Genomic DNA, 23,603 nt, shown 5'->3' on the forward strand with positions numbered 1-23,603 from the left:
AAGAGGGTATCCATTGCAGTGACACTACTTCAATAACTTCGTACATTATACTATAGAGTAAAATACATTTTGATTACAATATTTCAACAATGTACATTATAATATAATTATTTTAGTTTTTTTATGAACAAATGTTACCAGCAACATTCTAAAAGTTTTTATATTATATATTTATTTTACTTGTAAAATTATAATATGATATTATCCTAAATTGATAAATAACTAATAATAATAATTTTATATTTACAAATTTTTTTGGGGGATAATTATTTTTATTCAATTTTTATGTGTACATGTAAATGTGTGTAAGTAATCATTTTTTTAATTTTCATTAGCAATTGATGTATTTAAAATTTTTAAAAATTGTCTTTTTTACCGATTGCCCCCTTTTATATCATTTTTGTATTCTCATCGACATATGACTCATATCCTTATCCTTATTAACTTTTTCGAGAAGAGATTTGTGAAACAATACTTTAATGATCTATGATTAAAATAATACAATGTCCATAACGCTCCTCGTCCGGACCCTAACATGACGCCTCTTATTGCCTCATAAAACGTGTCAGTGTGTCACCACACTATTTGAAATGTGTGTTTATATTTTTATAGTATTCACTAACCAAATTCAAATATTCAATCTTATACATGTTGCGTAGGGTATACGTAACAAACACGATTAAAAATAGTTTACTATCTTTAATCGTGGTAACAAATAACAATACTTAAGAGTTAAGAGTCTTAATCTAATTATAATCCAAGACCGCGGTCCGCATTAATAACAGTAAGTACTAAAGACGACACAAAATTACGGAATTCTATACAAGTTGCTAAATACCAGTGCTAAAACAATAAAACCGAAACAATAAAAAGTGCAAAGGAATTTTTATGTAACCAATTTGCCAATAATTAATCAAATATTCAAATATTTTACTTCAATCAAGAACTTTTTTAAATGTATGAAATCTACAAGATAAAATTAAAGTAATAAAATGTAACATACTAACATTGAAGGTATTTTCAAAAATAAAATATAATTAAAGTAATAAAATGTAACATACTAACATTGAAGGTATTTTCAAAAATAAAATATAAAAACCTTTTGTGACGAATTTATTGGTTTGTATGCAACAGATAAACTTCCGTATCCTATAAACTTTACAGACCTAAAAATTGTATGAATTATCTAAAATTAAACAATTCTAATTTTTTTTTTTTTTGTATTAAACTGATACAAGCATATGCCAAACTATATAGTCTAGTACTTTAGTCTATATCTAACAGTATAACATCACATCTTAGTTGTAGACCAAAACGTGACATGTCCTGATGGCTGCTGTTACACTATATACTAAAAACAAATAAATAATCTTACTATTCAAGATTTCAAGAGATAAAATTATAGAAAATAGTAGAATGTATATTATTACGTATATAAAATCTATACCTATTACTCTAAATAGCACTGGAACTTCAACTTTCGATTACAGACCAACCAGTAACTAAATTTTTTACCATTTAATTTTATTATTAAGAATTACGATTTATTTTTAATAATATTATTAGAGGTGAACATGAAGTAATTCGTAGAAGTAATGTTATCTTATACTATTAATATTGACTATTTATTTAAAAAAAAATATTTATTTACCACACAGTGGAAATTCCTTAAAAAATTAATTATATAGGTATGCAATGCGTCTGTAAATACTGTATTGATAGAAAAAAAAATGAAATAATAAATGTGCTGCGGAAGACGTGTAGTTTTAAGGGAAAAAATAAAATCATATTGTACAGAGTTATTTAAATATGAATAAATGATAATATTTTAAATTATCTGAAAACAAAAGTTAACTGACCTAAAAAATTAAAAAAAACTGTTTTTTTTTATATATATTAAAAAAAAGATTTTAAGACGTTTCTGACAAATTTTACTTATTAAATAATTTATACATTTTTTTTAATTACCCATGTGACCATGTATTAGTATTATTGTCATTTAAACATAAAATTGATTATTAAAAATAAATATATTCAATTATATTGGTTGCCTAATTGTCAATGAAATAATGAAAACTTATCTCAAATATATTTCAAAAATTTTCTAACTATCTATTTAAATTTTATTGAAGACCTTCATAAAAATAATGATAAAATAACCTTTAAAAAGTAAAACCACAATTAAAGATACTTAAGTATAATATGTTTAATTTTACTCAGGAGTCGGGACACTCAGCTGTCAAAATTTCTTCCACTATTCAGTGGGAATAAATTTTTATAATTCATAAAGGGCTTAATGTATAAAAGTAAAAATCCGCTAGGTTAACTTAAATTATAAAATTATTATTTAATGTTTTAATAATATTAATAATTTTAATATTTTAACAATACAATTATTAAATTTGGTTTTTGAATGAGTTTTTTATTGTTATACTAGTGTGGACGTGTTTTTCTATGATCATTATTTTTAAATTAAGTTTAAAATATGTTTTTTCTCTTCACAGGCATTTCCATTGTAAAGTAGTAAAAAATATCCCAATTCCTCAAAAAACATCCATTAGGGAAAATGTAAACATATTACATATATTAAAGTTGGAATAAATATTGAATATTATAAATAAAAATTATTTAGTTAATTGTTATGAATCTTATTATAGTAAGCAACTTGTACTTTTAGGTTCTCCTAATCTTACCCAGTTCTATTATTAAACATGGCAATGCACAAATTATGCACAATAATTTGACTCCGCCACTCAGGGTAAACAAATGAGGAACAAACTATACATAATCAAAAAATTGAATAGGCAATGCGAAACTGTCTCATAAAAAGGTCTAAATTATCAATAGTGACCACTGATCAACTAGTTGGTACCAAGTTTTAATAATTGACGGCGACGAAACAGTTGATAGAATCATTGGTTTCAGGCAACATTAACACAGGAGTACAAGACCATCAATCATCATGATCTTAAATAATTTTTTCAAGACCGTCATACAATCTCTTCGGTACTATAAAATTCTGTATTATGTTGATATATCCTGATATAATGACACCCATCTGCTAACTGCTACAAGTATCATATCTACTAAACATCAAATTCTAGTCCGTAGAACACTAACATCGTGCTATTACAGTATTACCTACATCTATTCTGTGATCATGTAAAGCCTCCAAACAAATGTAAGCAAATCGAATCGATCTACTTTCGCTTCTATCGTGTTCTATGCATGTCGCATAATAAAAAAAAAGTTGGGTAAAAAGTTTTTTCTTGTCGTGGTTGTCTTCTATTCTACGATTGTATCTATATAGCCTGTAGAATGTAGATTAGACTATTACTGGTCTATTAGAGATTTAGAGAACCGTAGTAACGACACCCAAGGTGGATTGATATGTTTATATTTTTTTATCAAACCACCTTGCGTACACCACCACACAAACAATTATTTTCAGAGATAAGTGTAAAGAACCACACTGTATATTGTGATTATTTTACATTATCATTATATTTTATCAAATGTAATTTAATATCAATACATCGTTCTTGTTTACCTATATATTAATATATCATAGTTTTAGCCGATTATAAAATATATTATTCGTATTGTAATATAGTGTATTTATAAAATTGTGCTCATGTAATACATTTCATATGAAATACAAATCATATTCACCATCAAATCGTTATTCGTTAAACAAAATTGCAGTTTAATCATCTCTTTAATTAATATTATCTTATTTAAAAGATGTGTAATAATACCAAAGAAGAAGACATTGTTGAAAAATGGGGTTTGCCATTGAAAGAATTATATACATTGGCGCTTAAGTTTTTCAAGGGTATGTCAAAAGTTTTTTTTAATGTAAGAAATGTCACTCATTCCATTAGTTTAAGACACAACTTGACTATATTTAAATTTTGATACATAAAAATTCTTAATAAATTAGTTGGTATCCTTTGCTTGTTTTAATTTTTTCTTTTTTTTCTATAACTTTTATTTGAAATACATAATCTGTAATTATAGTTACAATAAGTATAGAGAGAAGAACCAAGGCATGAAAGCTTGAGAAGAGTAGCTACCTAACGGTAACACTCAGACGTGATATAACTTAATATGATTGTATATTTTTAATTTTACTTAAAAAAAAAAAAAGTTAATTTATTCCTAAATCTGGAGTACCAATCTATTTTCTCGAATATAAATATAATTTATTAATTTTTTGGAATTATTGGAAAAGTATTTAGAATCATATGTTTATTACTAGTTATTGCTACTTACTTATTATTTTGCTTTTTCTTCATTCAAATATATTTTTTTAATAGTTTTGGTGATCTTTCTAATCAATCATCAATATTTATACTGTTCCCTAAATTTGTCTTTCTTAAATATATTTTAAATCTTTACAAATAGTACATTAGTACCTAACTACCATAATTTATAAATTATATACCGTATATACTTATGATTAAAATGTCAATGTACTTAAGTATTACTTCTGTTTTCTTTTGTATTTAACAAAAAATAAAATTAACAATTTTTTATATTTTGAAAATAGTCATAATTACTTTATTATTTATTATTTTGTAGAAAAAGAAGGTAAAGCTATACATTTTACTTATGACGATAAATTAAAACTTGTTGCATATACACGTCAAGTTAGTCATGGAAAGTTAGATGAATCAAAATTGCCACCTTTAGGTGTATTTGATGTTATTGGAAGAGACCGGAGGTAAATCAAATCTATATTGATACTTCAGATATTTGTATTTAAGAATATCAAAATTGTATAGATTAGCGTGGCAAGCACTTGGTGACATGTCAACAGAAAACTCAATGGTTAATTTTGTTAAATTGGTGAATAAAGAATGTATTTTATTCAAACATACTGTTGAAGCATATAAAGCTGATTTGATTGAACAGAAACGGATTACGTAACTATTATTTAGTAATGCTATTAAAATTATATTTATATACTATAATTTAATTTGTATAATATTTAAGTGATGAAAATATGAAAAAAGAACAAGAAGAGCTAGAAAAACAACTTGCATTAATGGAATTAAAACAAAAAGACGAAGAAGAAAGGTGTAGACAAGAAAATACCAAGTAATTAAAATATTTATATTGAATACAATTTTTGTAAAGATTCTAATTTATTAATTAATATTTTAGACAACTCATTCAAGAAGCTTTAAATAAGCAGACCTATAGCCAGTTTTTAACTTATGCTCAAAATCAATTTCCAAATAATCCAGATGAAGTAATGATTTATTATTTATTAACTAATTTATTTAATGTTTTTTTTAAATAGAGTACAAATATTTGGTGCTCTTGTTATTAGTGGCGCACACTAGAGGGTTCTAAGGTAGCAGTTGCTACCTCTGAAATTATTGACTTAAAATTTTTATGGTACTTTCATGCAAATATGATATTTAAATTGACACAGGCACTGTTATTAATACATTTGACAATTATAGCACCTTATAAAAAAAGCATTATTGTACTAATTTCCATTTATTTATTATACAGCAGTATGTAACAGTGCCTCAGTGAGCATACATTTAATTATTAAGCCTGGAAATAATCATATTAAAAATAAAATAATAATATTTGTTATTATTGAAGTTTTACTTATAGTAAACCATTTATATTTTATATATTTTAATATTAAGTTTAAATAAAAAAATTGTATATAAATTGTAATTTTAAATTTAATATATTATAAATATTAAAGTTATAATTATTAATAAGGCTTAGTTAGAAGATGTCAGTTAAGAGGGTGTGGTGGCAAAGCCTCCATGGATCTGTTTTTTGAAGGCAATTTGGTGGGTGGTATATTTTTCATTGAACATGTTACCCCTATTTATATTTGAGTGTGTATCACTCAGTAGCGCAATTATAGGGATTGTTGGGTGTACAATTCACAGGGGCCCCTAGATTAAAAATTTCATGTACGATATTCCGATATTCCTACTATAATCTGTAATATACACAAATTATATTATTAGTTTTAATATAATAAATAATATTATGGCTTTACTCTTTTGAATTTAGTGAAACCACTTAAGTGTATCTTAACACAGATAATACACTAGTACAGTATAGGGACCGGAATGCGAGCATAGAGTATAGAAAATACCAGTTTGGGAAACGCTGATATAAGCAATTGATGAATTTTTAAGTATCTACAGTTATTCGCAACAAAATAATAACATAATGTTTCATAGAAATCATAATTTTACTCTTAGTTATACTACTATTTTGTTAAAATTTAAACTTATGATAATTATAAAAAATATTTATGAAATTACGTTAAAATTTTTTTTTTTAATTTAGTAATAACTTACCTATAAGAAACTTTGTATTAAAATTTCAATTCTTATGTAAAAATATTAAAAATTCTATACATTTTTAACTTTTATAATAATTTGTAAGTTTTTACAATTTTTTCAAATTTCTTACTTTAAATACTTATTAAAAAGTATTGTGACTTTGTATTTTCGATATTTCTATGTTGGTGTATAAATAGCTTATTATAATCGTACAGTAGCCGTACAAAAAAATTTTAAAATATATGATAGACATAACATTAATCCTTAAAATGGAATAAAAATCAAAAAAACAACAAATTTATTAGATCGCCTATTAGAAAAGGAATGGTGCTGGTAAATTAATGCAGTACACAATAATTTATTAAAATTCGATTGGGGTAAAGTAAAATCTATTATTCTTGGAAAGTACTTTAATACTTGAAAATGATAATTATCAGCAAAAATAATTATGCTAAATGATAAAATAATGTAATTAATTATTAGGTAATAAGTGACATTTAACAGTATTTGGTGGGTATCATTAATGTATCATACAATACAAAAAATTACATATTTTACTTTAATATTTATTAGAAATGTATAATGTTGAAACAATCCAAACATGTTATTTATAGCAAGCTGTACTTGTAAGACAATTACAAGAACAACATTATCATCAATACATGCAACAGTTACAACAAAACTATGAACCCGGTAAAGAATTAGAAATAACAACTAATTCTGTAACTGTTCCTGAAGATAAGATTATTGAACACGAGAGTATCTGTAATGAACAATGTGAAAATGGACACTGTCTTTCTGGAGAATGTATATATTTAATTGATTTCTTACACAATTTGTTTAGTAATTTTTTTTTTTTATAGGCTCTGTTCAAACATTGTTTCCTGCTTCAATGTGGACAAGAAAAGATATTGATGAATTTAAAGCTAATTTACTACGAGAAGGTGGAGAAGCTGTTATTAAAGTAAATCACGGAGAAACAGTTACGGTAAACATTTTAATTACCAAAGGATAGGAACATTTTATCATAGAAAATTATTAATTGTTTTTTTAAAATGAGAAACAATTTAAAGAATTTATTATATTGTTTATTTTGTAATCCTGTAGGTTAGAGTTCCTACAGCTGAAGGTGGCAACTGCGTATTTTGGGAGTTTGCAACCGATGGTCATGATATAGGTTTTGGTGTTTACTTTGAATGGGTTAAACCTAGTTCTAGTCAAGTTTCCGTGCATGTATCTGAGAGTGAAGATGATGATTGTGACGACTTGGAAGACGATGATGACGGTAATATCAGTCAAGGTATAAATATGTATATTGAATTAATGAATGATGCCAGGGCCGTATTTAGGGGAGAGATGAGTTTGAGGACTGCAGTCCTCAGGCCCCACCGTTTTGTAATTATTTAACATTAAATACAGAAAAATGTATTATAGAACTAATACTATTGGTACATATACTTTGGCCCATGAGAGAACCCACCTAAGAGGTGACCAAAATGAATTCAAACTCATGTATCTCCCACCAATTTTATGTAGTGATTGTGTTGGTGTTGTTTAACATCAGTTGCTGCTTATCAGTCTACATGCACTAAACGGGTGTGTTCTATTGAGGATCAGGGTATAGTTTATGAGTAGCGAGATGAAAATATTAAATATTATTTAATAATCATAAAATGTGGTATCTTGTATATAGTTTATTTAAGGCCAACAATATACCTAAATTCACCACTGAATGATGCCGATTTCTTTACATAATATTAACTATCAAAAACTCCCTAATGTTTAAAATATTGTAGTCATATGACTTAAACAAAAAAATAATGTGTTTAAATGTATCATATAAATATATGTATGTGAATAATTATTTGTATTAGATTTACTTCATGAATTAGAACAAAATGGTGTTACAATTAAAGACATAAAAAAAAGTAATCAGATGAATCGACCGCCATTATCAATAATAATACCAGTATACCGAAGAGATTGTCACAAGGAAGTATATGCTGGAAGTCATGTATATCCTGGGGAAGGAGTTTATTTACTTAAATTTGATAACTCCTATAGTTTATGGAGGTCAAAAACATTGTATTATAGAATATACTACTCTCAATAATGTATTAATTTTGTTCTGTATAAAATATCAACCAATATATTAGTCAGCTTAAAATGTTATAATCTTATAAACAGCTTATTTTTAATCCAAATTATTGTTGAAATAACTGAACCAACAATATAGTATACCTACATAAAAATATGATTCAAATAATAGTTTTAATTATTCAATAATATTTTGAATCAATATTTATATAATATGCAAAAAATAAAGTTATATAGCATTAAGCTGCTACCTCTAAAAATCACAATAAATTTTGAAAACATCTATAGAAATCATTAATTTGCTTATCCATCTAACATATTACGTTATTTTAAGTTTAAATATTTATTTGTTATTTATTAGTGCACACTAAAAATGATTGCTATATAAAGTATATTTTATAAGAAATATCTATAAACTGTATATTTTAAGATAAGGAAAAATAATTCATATTTATTATTATAATATAAAACTAATAACTATTAAATCCAAAGTTATACCTATTGTAAATATTTTAGCTAAAATAAAAGAATTTTAAGTAGCAATTCAATTTTTTTTGTATTGCAATGTTATTTAATTTAATATTTATTATTATTAAACTATATATTACGTATCTTTTTAATGTTTTCGAAGGATTTAAAATGTTTTCAGAAAAATAAATTGCTTGTTAAATATTTGTATTTATTCATCAAGGTTGCTTAGTTTATTATATGAAGAAGAATAATAGCTTATAAAATATATAATATTTTACCTAACCTATAAACAAAAATATAAATATTTATTAATTATAGCAAGGAATATTACTTAATTTGTATATTTTATATTTATTTCAAGTATCTAATTTATAAACATTTATTAACTTTTATCCGATCATGTAAGAATATCTATATAAAAAATTAATGGTTAGTAATTTTATACTAAGATTCTAATAATAGTATTAAACTTAAAAAATACTACTTAAAGCTAATTATAATTATGTAATGTTTTATTAATTATTTGTATATCCTATATACTTAAGTATTTAATTGAAATTTGAACCCAGTCATGTTAGGATTAATTTTAAATGTAAATAAATATTTATATATTAACTGTACTGTATATTATATAAATTATTAAAAATTACATATATACTACCTATTGATTTTAATAATTATTTATTTATTAAAAATTTACAATTTCCCTTTTTTATACAAAGCATTCGAGTATAAAGTACAGCCAGTATAGGTAATAATGTAGATTATAATATAGCAAGACGCTCAAGACACTAATTATATAGAAATAATGACAAATACAATAGAATAAGAATAAAAACAAAACAGAACTATTATCAATGGTGGTGGCTTCATTTGAAAGTGATATAATACGTTTCAGAAGCTCATTTTGTAAATAGTTTGTGGTGAATCAAGGAATATGGAAGATATTTTGAAAACGAGATATATGGTACTTTAAAATTGATTAAAAATATCTAAGATCTTGAGAGAGTAAAATGATTTGTCTAAAAAGACCATAAATACATTTTTAATTTAAAATTTTCTTGCATTCAGGAAGGATAGGTAGTTTAAGTAAACTTGAGGTATTGATACAATTGTGATCTAAATAAAGAATTCCAAGCACAAAACAAGCAAATCTCAAAAGTTAGTATTGTATACGCTGAAGTTCATCAGGATCAGCAACAGTATAAGGATCCCAGAGTACTGATCCATATTCTAAAATAGGATGTATATTAAAGCAAACTATGTTATTAAGCTTTGTATTTTGTAAATACTTTTATATTCTGATTTGAGTGAATATATTAATTTTACTTATGATATTTTTTTTTGGTCAGTATACATAATAAGTATTAGAAAAAAATAAATATTTTTTTATAAATGTCAATAAAAAAATGTAATACTAAGTTTTTGTAAATTGTTCTTATTCACTAAAGACAAGTACTAAGTAAGCAAATAGTAGTAATACATTTTTAAGAATCACATTGTTGAGTTTTATCTCAAAGTTGTTTATTTATTTATGATAATATTCTCAAGTGATGATTTATTGTTTAAGAAAGACAATCAAACCTGACAAGTATCTATATTAGTAGTAATAGTAGGTACTATACCAATTTTACATTTATTAAATTTTACAAAATATTTCCATTATCAAATATTATACAGTACAATAATTATTTACATTACATTGTACAATAAAAATATAAAATACTGTAGATAGGAACTAACAATATTAATTGATACTATAGTATCCAAAAGACCATTAAATATTATGTAGTGTTTCTTATGTAATATATTTAAAGGTTTATTATTTTATGAAAATAACATACTTTATTAAAACTTTAAATAATTTTACATATATTTGAATCATATAATTTTATTTTTATTTTCATAAAAAAAAAAACATTTGAAATTTGGTTACACAAAATAAAAAATAGTTGCATAATAAATAGTTATTTACCAAAAATTATAAGGTATTATACCTTTAGGTTTTTCAATGTAACCTACTTGAATAACTTTACTGATAAATGTTTTTAATCTTTGTACTGGACCTCCACAACCAATTGGTGTAACTTCATCAATCTTTTTCATATAATTGGTATTTATGTATTCCAGCATTTTGATAAATTGTCTTCCATAAGCTTGTTTAAGTTCATAACCAGTAATTATCAGTATTTCATGTAATAAAATGGCTGTAACATCTAATTGGGGAACTAAATTAACAGTTGCTGCGATCAACATCCAGGCTTGTCCAATACCTAAAGCTTTACCACTCTTGGATTCAGTTACTATGATTGCTGCAAATAATCTTACAATACCAGTCATTCTTTTTACATACTTATCCTGTTTCTCAACAACTCCATTTGTATAGTTATAACATAATGATTTATAAAATTCCTCATCAGTTTCTTCATTTGTTTTTACAGCATTGTATGGGATAAGACAAGGACATTTTTGTTTAAATCTTGCATATAACAAAATACCAAAATCTGGATGAATTTTCCAAAGTTCTGTAACAATTGAAGCAACTTCAAAACCAGTTTCTGTTTTTACACTAACCACTTGCTCTCCAATATTTATTATTTTTTTAGCCAATGTATCTTTACAAAATATCAATGCTTCTGGATGACTATTTGCTGTTACAGTAGAATTACCAGTTTTCACTGTTTTACACTTCAATAATGCATCAAGTTTCTCAAATTTATCTTTCATATGCCAAGAAGAAATTGAAGATATACTATTAACTGGTGTATTAATTGATTTTATTAATTCTTGTCTCAAAGGTTTTAGGTTATCATCACAAAGAAAAGAAGAATACATATTTTCAATTTTTTTCAAATATTCCTGAATAGATAGATGATTTTCTAAAAATTGTTTGTATTCATCCTCAAAATTATAAGAACAATTTTTCATAATAGTTTCGGGATTAGAATCTTTATTGATTCTAAAAGAAAAATCTGAGATATTAGTACTAATATCTTTAATCATATTTTTATTACTGTTAAATTTAAAAGTGAAGAATTCGTCAGACTTGACAACAGAATTTTCATTCTTTTTAAATGAAAAATTTTGTATTTCATTTTTAGTTTTTTCACAATTATTTTTTGTTTCAAGAACGTTTTTTTCTAATATCTGGTTTTGATGACAATTTTCATTGCTTTTAAGTATATTTTCAGTTGATATATTATCATTCTTTTCATTTTTATGACCATCAGTTCTAAATGAAACATCTTTAACTTGAAATTCTAATAACTTTTCATTTAATAATTGAATATTTAGTTGAAGTTGATTGATAGTCAAAATATCTTGTTCATTAATATTTGAAGATTTGGTTTTTAAATTATTTAAAGACATTTCTAAAAGCCTATAATTGTCTTTATGACAAGTAAGTAATTGAGGTGTCATATTAAAACTTTCATTTAACAATTTTTTTATGTCACATAATAAACTTGATGCATTTTTTAAAGTCAAGTTAAATTTCATTTTATTAAATTTATTTTGCTCTTCGAGTAATCTAGTTTGAAATTGATCATTATTACTGTCCAGCAGTTTATTGTTATAATTTTTGTCAATAATAAGTCCCTCGCGAAAAGAACGCTTAGAGTCTTCATCAATATTAGTTGTTGGTATTTTAGAAACATTTTTTTTTGACTGTTCCCATGTATCAACTTTTTTATTCAATACATTTCGTACATTAATTTTTCTATTTACTTCAATTTCATTCATTTTAATTTTATAAAATTCATCATAGAAGAATAAAGATTCATCTATCGTTTCATAGGAAGATTTATTTGATTGTTCACTTTTCATGACTTGAGAATTATTTTCAATTGGATGATCATTTTTAGAAGAGTAATATTCATTAACTTTTATTAGGTCTTTATAAACTCTTTTCAAGTTTTCATCAAATAGAGAAATATTGTTTCCGTTTGCTTGATTTTGAAATGAAAAATTCTTTTGATGCATATTTGAAAATGTATTATTAAACTGCATTTCAACTTTTAAGTATTAATTAATACCAACAATTATCTAAAAAAAAAACAAAAACTAAGTAAGCACTATACTTTAAAATGTACCTCCTTAAAATTTGTAAATAATAAGAATAATGTGACTTACAATATCGTAAGGATTGAATGATTAAACACAGTTCTTCGACAGAGTATAGACTAATTATAATAATATAAATTTTAAGTACTATAAACTTTTAAATTAATGATTATTAGTAGATAAATTTATATCATGTTATGTATATTTATTTACTATTTATACCAGTAAGTTAAAATAACATTAATTAATTAATACGAATATTTTCATAATATTATTAAACGTATTTGTTAAATACAGGTTTATTTATCAGAAAATTGATAAGGATATCAGGAATTTTTGCATTTGGAGAATTACCAACTTAATAAAAACTTAGCTTATACAATAATTTAACGCTTAACACTCATGAATCATGTATAATAAATTATGTATTCAGTATTTGCATAAACCTACTTATTTTAGATTCTGAACGGAGTGATAAATGTATTGATTCTACAATGATGTGTTTTTTTATTTATTTTTTTGTGTCTGTCATCACGTTTTGAGTAGTAATAATGCTTTGATTTTTGACTTTTGCCCCTCTTTGAAAAGGAAAATTAATCTAGTTGATACTTTGGGGGGGTCAAAAGTAAAAAATTTCCAGTAGTTTTCAAAAGCGTCAAGAAAAACCCTAAAAAAATAACGGAAAAACGGGAATTTTTACGCATAACCACTTTTCGACAAAATCGATTTTTTGATTTTGCTAACTCAAAAACGAATCATTGTAAATACCATTGTTATTTTTAATTAATTATTTCACAAAATGTTTATATTAGCGTTATCTATTTACGATAAAATTTTCAAAATATTTTGCATTTTTTTAACCTACTAATAGACAATTTAAATTTTCGACGAGTTTTTTTTTTTTGAAACGACTATAAAAAAAACTGACTAAATCTTTAAAATTTAATACAAGGTTTATTATAAGTTGTACTTATCGTAGTAAAAAAAATCAAAAATCGCTAGTCTGCTCAATTTTTGTTTATAAACACTTAAAGTTCAAATGTTTACAAAATATATCAATGAATTTTGAAGCTGAAAATTAATAAAATTTTTGTGATTTATACCTAAGGTTAAAAAACCCAATACAAGGTTATCCATAAGTTTTCCTTCAAGTAACTGAAAAAAAAAATTTCAGCGTCAATATAGAAAAAAATGATATAAGCGTAAATAAAATGAAATTTTTTTTTGAAATCAAGTAAAATAACGATATTTTACAATTTAAATATAGGTAATAATATAATATATCCTACTATAATTATCATTGACTGACAAATCATCTCCGTTCAGAATCGTTTTTCATATACAATGATATAGATACCTGTCATTGTATTCAAATTTAACACATCCATTATAGTGACCAGCGACTTACTCTTCATCTCTACTATACAGCAGAGCGATACCCACTTGCCCACCTTTTTTTAAAAAATAATATAATATTATCGTTTGTTATTTATGTACCCTATATACTACTGTCTACTAAATCTATACTACAATTTATTTCTCATATGCATTATATTACCACTAGTCTAGAGTCTAGACAAGGTTTGCGACAGCAAACTTAATAGTGCTAATAATTGGCCCAACAATCACCATTAATGTTTATACGCAGGCACGTTTACAGATGGTGGAGTTGAACAACAACCCCCCCTAAATTTTTTTTGTATACATGCCTGCTTATATGCGACATTTTAATTAATTTTTACATAATGACGTTTTCTCTTATAAAACATTAATTAAATTTATCTACGAAAATAGTATAAAAACTAACTTTTGTATAATATCAGAGACAGGTAAAAATTTTAAATGTAAAGATCAACTACAGTAGAGCCTAGATAGTTCGGACCCCCAATTTCCGGTGAACGCGGTAATCCGGACAGCGCACATATAAATCCATTTGTTCTTAAATACAATTAACTTATGTAGTTATTGTAGTTTATTCTGAGACACCTGAGTCTCCAGAAGCCAATTAATCTATAAGGCCGGGACTATATACACAGCGTATTCCGTCGCATATTCTGCTGCGTTTTCCGTCGAATTCAAGATTCATTGTCTTATATCGGAGTAGCTATACTTCCACGGCGGACGTAATACCTACGCCGTGTGTAGCCCCGGCCTAAAATATTGTTATTGACAAGACAAAAACAATTTCGTTATTTTTATTACCTACCTATTCATTTACCTATTATTGTAATTTAAAGTGCAATAAATATAAAGGTGGTGGAAATAAAAATTAAAACCTTTATCATTTGATTAGGTATAATCTTGAAAAACCTTCGATTATCCGGACGATGTCTGGATTCGTCCGGACTACTGAGGCTTTACAATTTATGCGCTATTGTGGAGTAAAGGGCAAAGGTGTCTCAAAAAGAACGCCAGATTTAACCTGATATAGGTAGATAAAATCTATTTATGTAAAAATAATAAAAAACATATCTTCTTTTCAAAAGATCATTTTTTCATGAAATTTCATGGATTGAATGATCGCGTGTGGGGCTAGTATGGGAGGGGGCATATGCCAGATATTATTTTTCATATTTAAACCTCAACTTCTGCAGAAGATAATGATATGTTTTTTTGTTATTTATACATAAATAAATTTGATCTATAGCATTTTTAAATCTGACGTTCTTTTTGAGATACCCTATATTTGAGTAAATGTATACCAATTCAAATACTTTTTTTGGAATCTAATATTTTTTTTAATATAATTGATTTTGAGTATTAAAAAATTATTTAAATTTCTATTTTTTGTATCGAATACTCTATAAAAAATAAAACATTTATATATGTATATTTTATCAATGCTGGCTACTGTAGCACTTGTTTTCATAATTTCATATAGGAATATAGGTAAAATGTAGTATATTCATTTTAATAGATTTACTATTTAGAAACTTTAATCGTCAATAATTCACTATATCCAGCAGTTAATTCTTTAATTTAAGAGGTCGCTACACTAGCATTTATTTTCTGTCTATCTCCCACATAATATTGGAACAAAGATACTCAGTATTTCACTATTTCCACGATTACGACTCTTTGGTTTAGTTTAGGGCAAAAGCACTTATTATATATTTTGTAAAGAAAAGTATTTTCTTTGCATTGATCGGATAGATTTTTAATATTTACAATTTTGAATAAATTATTAATGGTTAAATGTAATTGAAATTATTTTAAATTAAAATATACTTATATTTATAAAAAAAAGTAAATATTAAACATCTATCCATTCAATGCACAGGAAATATTCTTAAATAAGAAACTATTCTTTGATTATAATGAAATATACCTAGTATGCACGATTACATCAATGTGATATAATCCACAAGACAGTAGGTAGTTGATTTTTTTTTTGTCGTGTGTTTACTTACCGTAAAATTAGTAGTTTGAAGCATTTTTATACAATATAAATATATAATATACATGATTATACATGAATATAATATTATAATATACAATACATCATCACTATATTAAATTATATTTATTTAATTTTTAAACCTAGTTTTGGCATTCACTTATAAATATTTCTTGTGACCAGTGGAGGATTTGAGGGGGGCGTGGCGACCAAGGCGATTGCTCCTTACTCCTTGGGCTTTTTGATTGATACTTGAAAAATAAGCGTTATATGAAAAAATGAAAATAATTAGATAATTCATAAATCATAACTGTAACAACGTATAAATAATACGAAAAAAGATACAGTCATTCTGTTAAAAATATTTGTAGACATAATAGGTAAATTAATTAGGAGTATAGGAGCAATGTCCCACGACTCTATGCTTGTTATCGGATATTAAAGATGCCTTTAATATTTTTCAGAATATTCTACTATAACTATATAATACTAATAAATGATTTAACAACAATTTTGGAAATTATTGAGTGATATTACTAATTTACTATATTATATTTATATACAATATAATAGGTAAATTGCAAAAAGTTACTATAGAAATTAAAATTTTTGTTGAGCTTGTCTTTTAGCCACTTCTTTACCTTGATTGAAACCATCATGAGGATATTCTTCCAGAAAAAAATCCATCATAAGATTACCATTGTTTGCTAAAAAAAAATAAAAAAAAATAATCTTACACCTACTTATACTTCTTATATTTTGTCACTATTTAAATATTTATTGATAAATAAGCAATATACTTTTCATACCAGGATCACTTAAATACTGATTAAAATCTTTTATTCCTTCTTGTTCTAATACTTCGTCGTCAATTAAAAATTGACCGTTATAATGATCAAATGGCTTAGTAATGATTGAATAAGCTGCATCAGCCATTATATCAGGTTTCCGCGAATATGATTTTGCTTTGTCTATGCCTGATAACATCTCCACAGCTGCTGTATGAATTACTATAACAAACAGATATGTACTTTCAAAGATCCAGATCACTTTGTGGTATAGTAAGTTGTAACCAATTCGCAGTGTTTGTTTTTATTGACATATTATTTTATATTATCCGGGGTGATTCTTTTATCATAAAACACTCATTGATTCAAAAAGTATTCATGTTTTTGAAAAAATTTTTTACATAGTTTCAAATTGTTAAAAAACAACGTTTTTATTAAAAAATTATATTTTTAAATATTTTTTATCCCTATATTTTATTAAGTTTTTTACTTTTTTGAATGACAACATAGTTTTAATTTCATATTCCAAAGCAGAATAATTTACTGAGTATTTTGATACATAAAATTCGAATTTAGCTAGGGCGAGTAGTTTATGAGTTATACTTATTTAAAGTTTAGACAAGCGGAGTAGCGGACAAACATTTTGCGGGATAACCCAGTACCACTCCACTCTGTGAGTATTTTATACCCTGTATACAATACAATAGCTAAGCAATCAATTTAAGTTTATACACTTATTATTTTGGTCTTAATTTGTTTGAAAATTTTTTTACATAATTTAAAGTACTTAAACAACTAAAATATGATAATGTTAATATTTTAAAAAAAGTTAAACTTTTTGAAATAATAATTATAGGCATAATGGATCATTTTGTATCTATAATATACGTATAATATACTATCAATTAGGTATCTATATGACAATAATATGTATTTTATATTCTATATATTCTATATACGAAAGTTGAAACAATTAACAAATAATGCAGACTCCAAATTGAAGGATTTTTGTATAACTCATTTATTCACGTCATGTTCACTCCAAACATAAGATTTTTATCCCAGATGACGATTGGTATGAATTTTTATAAATTTTAAAATGCCACGACCGCGCAGGTCATTTTTATGAGAGAGATTAGACATTAGAAAAAAAAAATTCAGCAAAGACGAATCTTATTAATAATGATGTAAAACTATTAATTAAGACTTGAGTGGTCACACATTAAAGGCCTATGACTTTAAATTATATTTAATACTTAATATTACCAGTTCTAGGCCATAAAGCATTTACGGCAATGTTATATTTCTGAAATTCTGCAGCCATTCCTAATACACACATTGACATTCCATACTTGGCCATTGTGTATGCAACGTGGTCCTTAAACCAATTAGGATTCATATTCAACGGAGGACTAATATTTAAAATATGACCGTGTTTGCTTTTTTTTAAATGAGGCAAACATATTTTTGATCTAAACAGATAAAAATGATAAAATGTAATATTAAAAACTATTTATATTAATTTCATAAATGCCAATTTCCAATTTAAAAACGATATTAGATAATACAGCACAATTTTGAAATATATTACACAAGAAATGTTCCTCTCGTATTAATGTTATGCATTAAGTCATATCTCTTCATGTCGGTATCTAATGTTCCAGATAATGATATTGCACTTGCATTGTTTATGACTATATCTATACCTCCAAATACATCAACAGCTTTATTGACAGCATCAATTATTTGACTTTCATTTCTTACGTCAACAACACAAGGTAAACATTTTCCACCTGCTTCTTCAACTAAAATATAATGTAAACGATATAGTATTTAAAATGTATCTATAACTATATTTTTAGTAAATCAAGGATGAAGGTAGAGGTACTAGTGTACTATATATTGTATATAAGTGTATTTATTAGTTTTACAATTAATTTTTTCTTTGTTTTGTATTCACTTATTAGATAATTATAGTTTATAATAATTTAAAGTAAAATAGTACTTCTACAATTTTAAGTTATCCTCTTAATTCTTAGAAACGTACAACTCTTTTGATAGTAAACTTTAGCTAATACCTATTTTGGTTTTCTTATTGAAGTTTAGTCACATATATTTCAAATTATATAACACTATAACAGTGTATAATTTAATGAATAAACATTGAATGTTTTTATTAAAACATTATCATGTTATCACATTATCAAGTAAATACAGGTACTCGAGGTCCTTTTTAACGTACTTTAATTTATAATTCGCTTAACGAAAAATAACGTAGTTATTTTGTAGGTTACAACTTCAATTACCATGTACCTATTTATTTTAGATTATTATTAATATTTTTAATTTTAAATCACAACAATAAAATTGAAACTCGTAAATTTTATCTAGTTACTTGCTCACGTTAATATAAGTTATACTTTAAAAAAATACAATGTGATGATAGAAGTTTATTTTATTTAATAAAAAGCTGGTCATAATAAATGCATTTAACTAATAATTTTAAAATTTCAGATATATCAGAAATGAGAAATAAATTTTAAATGTTGTCAATTGAACTTAAAATTTTGATTTTTAAGGTTTATAAATATAAAACTTGTATTTTGTATAATTTGAGGAAAACTTAATGAAAATGCATATTACAATCATTACAACTTAAGTTATTAATATTAAACTTTTTTTTAATATTACTTTCTTTCGCAGCAGTGTATATGGTTCCTGGGAGTTTAGGATGTGGTTCAGTAGTCTTAGCTGCAATAACAATGTTGGCGCCATCCTTAGCTGCTTTCAGAGCAATTGCCTTGCCAATACCACGACTTCCTCCAGTAATAAATAACGTACGTCCTTCCAATTTTCTAAATGATTAACAAGATTATTTAAAAATGAAAGATTTCAAAAGTATGATGAGTACATAGATATAATACCTAATAAATACATATTTTGATTTATTAATTTAAAAAAAGATATTTTATTTTTATAGCTTATAAATAATAAATTGTTAAGGACCTTTAGACCTAACAAAAATAATTTAAATAAATAACATTTATTTATACTTTATTAAAATATATTTATATTTACTGTCCCATACTTTTAGATTCTGGACGAAGCAATGAATGTACTGATTTTACAATTATGTGTTATTTTTTCTGTTTGTCATCACTCATCAGTCATCGCCTTTTGGGACATTAAAAACACTTCAATTTTCAACTTTAGAGTAGTTTCTAGTAGTAGGGAATTGGATCTAGCTGGTACTTTGGAAAGTAAAAATTAAAGCATTCTTCTGTACTCATTTAAACAAAATTACGTATTTTAACGGTATAAATCAAAAACATTATTCATGGATACTTAAAATGTTTATGTTTATTTTGTCATTGTGAATTTTACTATATAATCCGCGATGACATTTTTAATTTATTTTATGATATTATCTTTTTATACTGTGAACCTACTTTTACAGTTTTACGGTATTTACAGAAAGATTTCATTAAATTTTGAGTTATAAAAATGATATTATATAGTATAAATAACCATTAAATATATAATATTATAATAATTAAATAATAATGATTAATGATAATAATATTATTATTTATTATTATTTATTTATTATTTATTTTATTATAATAAATGCAATATTTTCGAAAAAAAATATATTAACCTATCGTAATACTGCAGAATACGAAAAGTAAAATAAATATAACTTTACCATATTATTACTATTTCAAACAAAAATGTATTAAATTTAATATACTATGCTATTATCAATTTAAATTTTAAAATTAATAAATAAGGTATAGGTACGTTACTATATGTTTCCATGTTGGTAATTACTAATTACTAATTAGTACCTATAAGGCTATAACACATCATATATAACAAATAACAATAATAACTTATATTAAAGATAATTTAAAATTTCACAATTGATTACTAAAGTATATAGATAATCTTATTTTTCCAATACTTGAAAAAAAAAATATTAATAAAATAAAATAAAATAAATATATATATATATATATATTTTATATTTATATTTATATATACTTGAATACTACAACCCGCCAATGTTCAAAGGTGTTGTCAAAAGGAAAGAGATAAGATTTTCAATGGTAGGTTTATTATACTAATTAATAAATATACATAAAGATTATTTATAATCTTATTCTAATTTATACATTTTTAAAGTTTAAATATCGAATATTTATTCAAAATAAAATGTATTACGTAAAAATACTTTTTTTTATTTCACTATAAGAACTTTCTTATTAAAAACCTTTTAATATATTTTCAATCTTAAGTTTAAACATTTTATTCTTGAGCTATAACGAGCTTTTTTCATAATTCTTGACTCTTGTAAGTAAAACTTATTTGGAACCTCGTATTAAATTTTTAAATCTTAGATAAGTATCAAAATAAAAACATTTAATTATTTTTACCTTCAAAATTATTTGGATATTTTAGAGAGTTTTTGATGCAAAATCCTAACGCTCATAAAAATCATTATGGACAATCACAACTTGCTAAGAACTTGTATAGGATTTTAAAGCTTTTTAATCGATGTTTAAAAGAAAAAAAGGTTTATAACTCGGACGTTAAACTATAGACTACTGTATCATAAATTCATATGACTACAATTTTTTAACACATGCATTTTGCGCATGTGCAACACAACTTCGTTTTTTTTAATTGCAACCCCAATTTTGAATATTATTTTCGAATTAATTAATATGTTCTAGTAATTTTGATCTATCAACTTGTATTCTTTACCCGAAATTGGCGAAATTAGAGTTAGGTATATTTCGTTCTAAACACCATATTATATTATACTTTATACATTATAGGTACTAAGTACAGATATCTTTATCAAGAGTAGTGAACTGAGTCCTAAACAATTGGATGGATATTAGAGCTAGTTAATTGAGTCCGGATAATTTTAAAGTGCTAGGTAAACTGAGTCCGAGTAATAATATTTTTCGAAAGAATAATTTATAAATAACGATGATGTACCTTAAAAATAAAAAGTCTCTACATTCAATGAATACTGTATAGTGACTAGTCACCAATTAGTGATTATCGATTACTGATTTGCTTAGTTAAATACATTCAAATACATTCAAATATATACATAAAAATACGTAGCAAAGAAGTAATTAAAATGAAAAAAATAACAATGGAAAAAAAATTGAAACGAGAAATGTTGAAATATAATAATAAAAATATTTCAAGATTTGAATTCGTTAAGAACATATCAAATAAATTTTTACCATGTACATAATAATAAATATTAATAAAAAAAAATTTGACTTGAATTTGTATATTACAATATATTGTTATATTTAATTAATTGTGCTTTGTATGTACAAGGTATAACGTAGTGAATTATATTAGATATTAAAAACAAAAAAAGCATATTTTTAACCACGCCAGTTGTTAACATAACAGATAGTCCTAAGTCTATAAAAGTGAGAAGGAAAATGTGCTGTATTGGAAACTAAACCTATTATAACCACTAACCAGGGACTCAGTTTACCTTATACCTTTTGAAATCCGGGACTCAGTTTACCACAAAAACGGTATTTCGGACTCAATTTACCTAGCTCCATTTTTATCTACAGCTAATTATGGCTTTATTATATCTAGGTTCTTAAATTATATACAAATTACTTATTTATTCATATTATTTACAGATTTATAGATTACTTATATAATAATTATAACGAATTTACGAAAGTATTTTAGTGATTATTATATAATTAAATATATATATATAATATAATTATTATAATTTATAAATAACAATGAAAATAATTTTTTGTTAGTTTAATAAAAAATTAAGCCCAATATATGTATATTAACTTTTATTGATATCTGATAGCAATAATAATAATGGTTTACGTACCCAGTATTAAGCATTTTAAAATGATTTGAATAAAGTTTATAAAATGTATATTGTGAGGTTAATTTCAAAAACACAAAATCCAAATTTCAAGGTAGTAGTATAATTTATAGAAACTATTGATACGAACAAACTAACAACTAATAATTATAATGATAATTTACTGGTTAAACAATTTAAAATTAGTGGAAAATCCCTACCTATGTTTTTCTGAAAGAATAATGCAATGACGACTCAAGCAATTCATATACTAATTAGCATAAATTTATATAAAATATTGTGTACCTATATCAGGCATTGAAAATTAACGATTAGGTACCTACCTATTAAATTTAAATAGTACAATATTATATACAATTTTCATTTTTAATATTCATTTTAAAGTAAAATGGTGATAACTGAATATTAATTGATACATAATTGTAATTACTAGGTAGTATATAATATGATAATCATGTTAATACATGTATATTTAATCGATGGTTCAGATTAGATTTATTTTAGATTTGACTTTTTGAACTTTTTATTTTTACCAGACTGGCATAAAGCCATAAACTATGCCC

The 23,603-nt window shown here is 24.5% G+C and overlaps 3 protein-coding genes across 5 annotated transcripts; 1 reads left to right on the forward strand and 2 right to left on the reverse strand.

Moving 5' to 3' along the window:
- The first annotated feature begins 3,553 nt into the window (after positions 1-3,553).
- LOC132918008 (Golgi resident protein GCP60) lies at positions 3,554-9,565 on the forward strand. Of its 2 annotated transcripts, none has more exons than XM_060979057.1 (9): positions 3,554-3,835; positions 4,585-4,726; positions 4,788-4,928; positions 4,999-5,103; positions 5,170-5,257; positions 6,944-7,136; positions 7,193-7,317; positions 7,437-7,629; positions 8,204-9,565. In XM_060979057.1, exons 1-9 carry the CDS (start codon positions 3,745-3,747, stop codon positions 8,440-8,442), a joined length of 1,317 nt encoding a protein of 438 aa, XP_060835040.1. In that variant the 5' UTR covers positions 3,554-3,744; the 3' UTR covers positions 8,443-9,565. The 2 variants fall into 2 exon arrangements, with proteins under 2 accessions (XP_060835040.1, XP_060835041.1); XM_060979058.1 differs by having other exon boundaries at positions 3,555-3,835; positions 7,437-7,614.
- A 487-nt stretch (positions 9,566-10,052) lies between these two features.
- Positions 10,053-13,206, reverse strand: LOC132917808 (mRNA export factor GLE1-like). Its single transcript, XM_060978733.1, has 2 exons — positions 13,029-13,206; positions 10,053-12,941 (listed from the first exon to the last, which is right to left on the reverse strand). The coding sequence occupies exon 2, from the start codon at positions 12,903-12,905 to the stop codon at positions 10,869-10,871; it is 2,037 nt and encodes a 678-aa protein (XP_060834716.1). The 5' UTR covers positions 12,906-12,941; positions 13,029-13,206; the 3' UTR covers positions 10,053-10,868.
- Positions 13,207-16,876: 3,670 nt separating this feature from the next.
- Positions 16,877-23,234, reverse strand: LOC132931139 (hydroxysteroid dehydrogenase-like protein 2). 2 transcript variants are annotated; one of them, XM_060997286.1, is made up of 6 exons: positions 23,044-23,234; positions 19,836-19,999; positions 18,736-18,949; positions 18,411-18,616; positions 17,157-17,366; positions 16,877-17,063 (listed from the first exon to the last, which is right to left on the reverse strand). In XM_060997286.1, exons 1-6 carry the CDS (start codon positions 23,055-23,057, stop codon positions 16,957-16,959), a joined length of 915 nt encoding a protein of 304 aa, XP_060853269.1. In that variant the 5' UTR covers positions 23,058-23,234; the 3' UTR covers positions 16,877-16,956. The 2 variants fall into 2 exon arrangements, with proteins under 2 accessions (XP_060853269.1, XP_060853270.1); XM_060997287.1 differs by having other exon boundaries at positions 17,166-17,366; positions 23,044-23,229.
- Between the last annotated feature and the right edge of the window lie 369 nt (positions 23,235-23,603).

This window comes from Rhopalosiphum padi, chromosome 1 (assembly GCF_020882245.1).
Source record: "Rhopalosiphum padi isolate XX-2018 chromosome 1, ASM2088224v1, whole genome shotgun sequence".
NCBI lineage: Eukaryota > Metazoa > Arthropoda > Insecta > Hemiptera > Aphididae > Rhopalosiphum > Rhopalosiphum padi.

Coding starts and splice junctions, on each gene's coding strand:
- LOC132918008 (XM_060979057.1), top strand. CDS start 3,745: ATGTGTAATAATACCAAAGAAGAAGACATTGTTGAAAAATGGGGTTTG. Junction 7,318..7,436: donor ATCACGGAGAAACAGTTACG/GTAAACATTTTA, acceptor GTAATCCTGTAG/GTTAGAGTTCCTACAGCTGA. Junction 7,630..8,203: donor TGACGGTAATATCAGTCAAG/GTATAAATATGT, acceptor TATTTGTATTAG/ATTTACTTCATGAATTAGAA.
- LOC132917808 (XM_060978733.1), bottom strand. CDS start 12,905: ATGCAGTTTAATAATACATTTTCAAATATGCATCAAAAGAATTTTTCA.
- LOC132931139 (XM_060997286.1), bottom strand. Junction 18,950..19,835: donor ATACACTGCTGCGAAAGAAA/GTAATATTAAAA, acceptor ATTATATTTTAG/TTGAAGAAGCAGGTGGAAAA. Junction 18,617..18,735: donor ACGAGAGGAACATTTCTTGT/GTAATATATTTC, acceptor TTATCTGTTTAG/ATCAAAAATATGTTTGCCTC.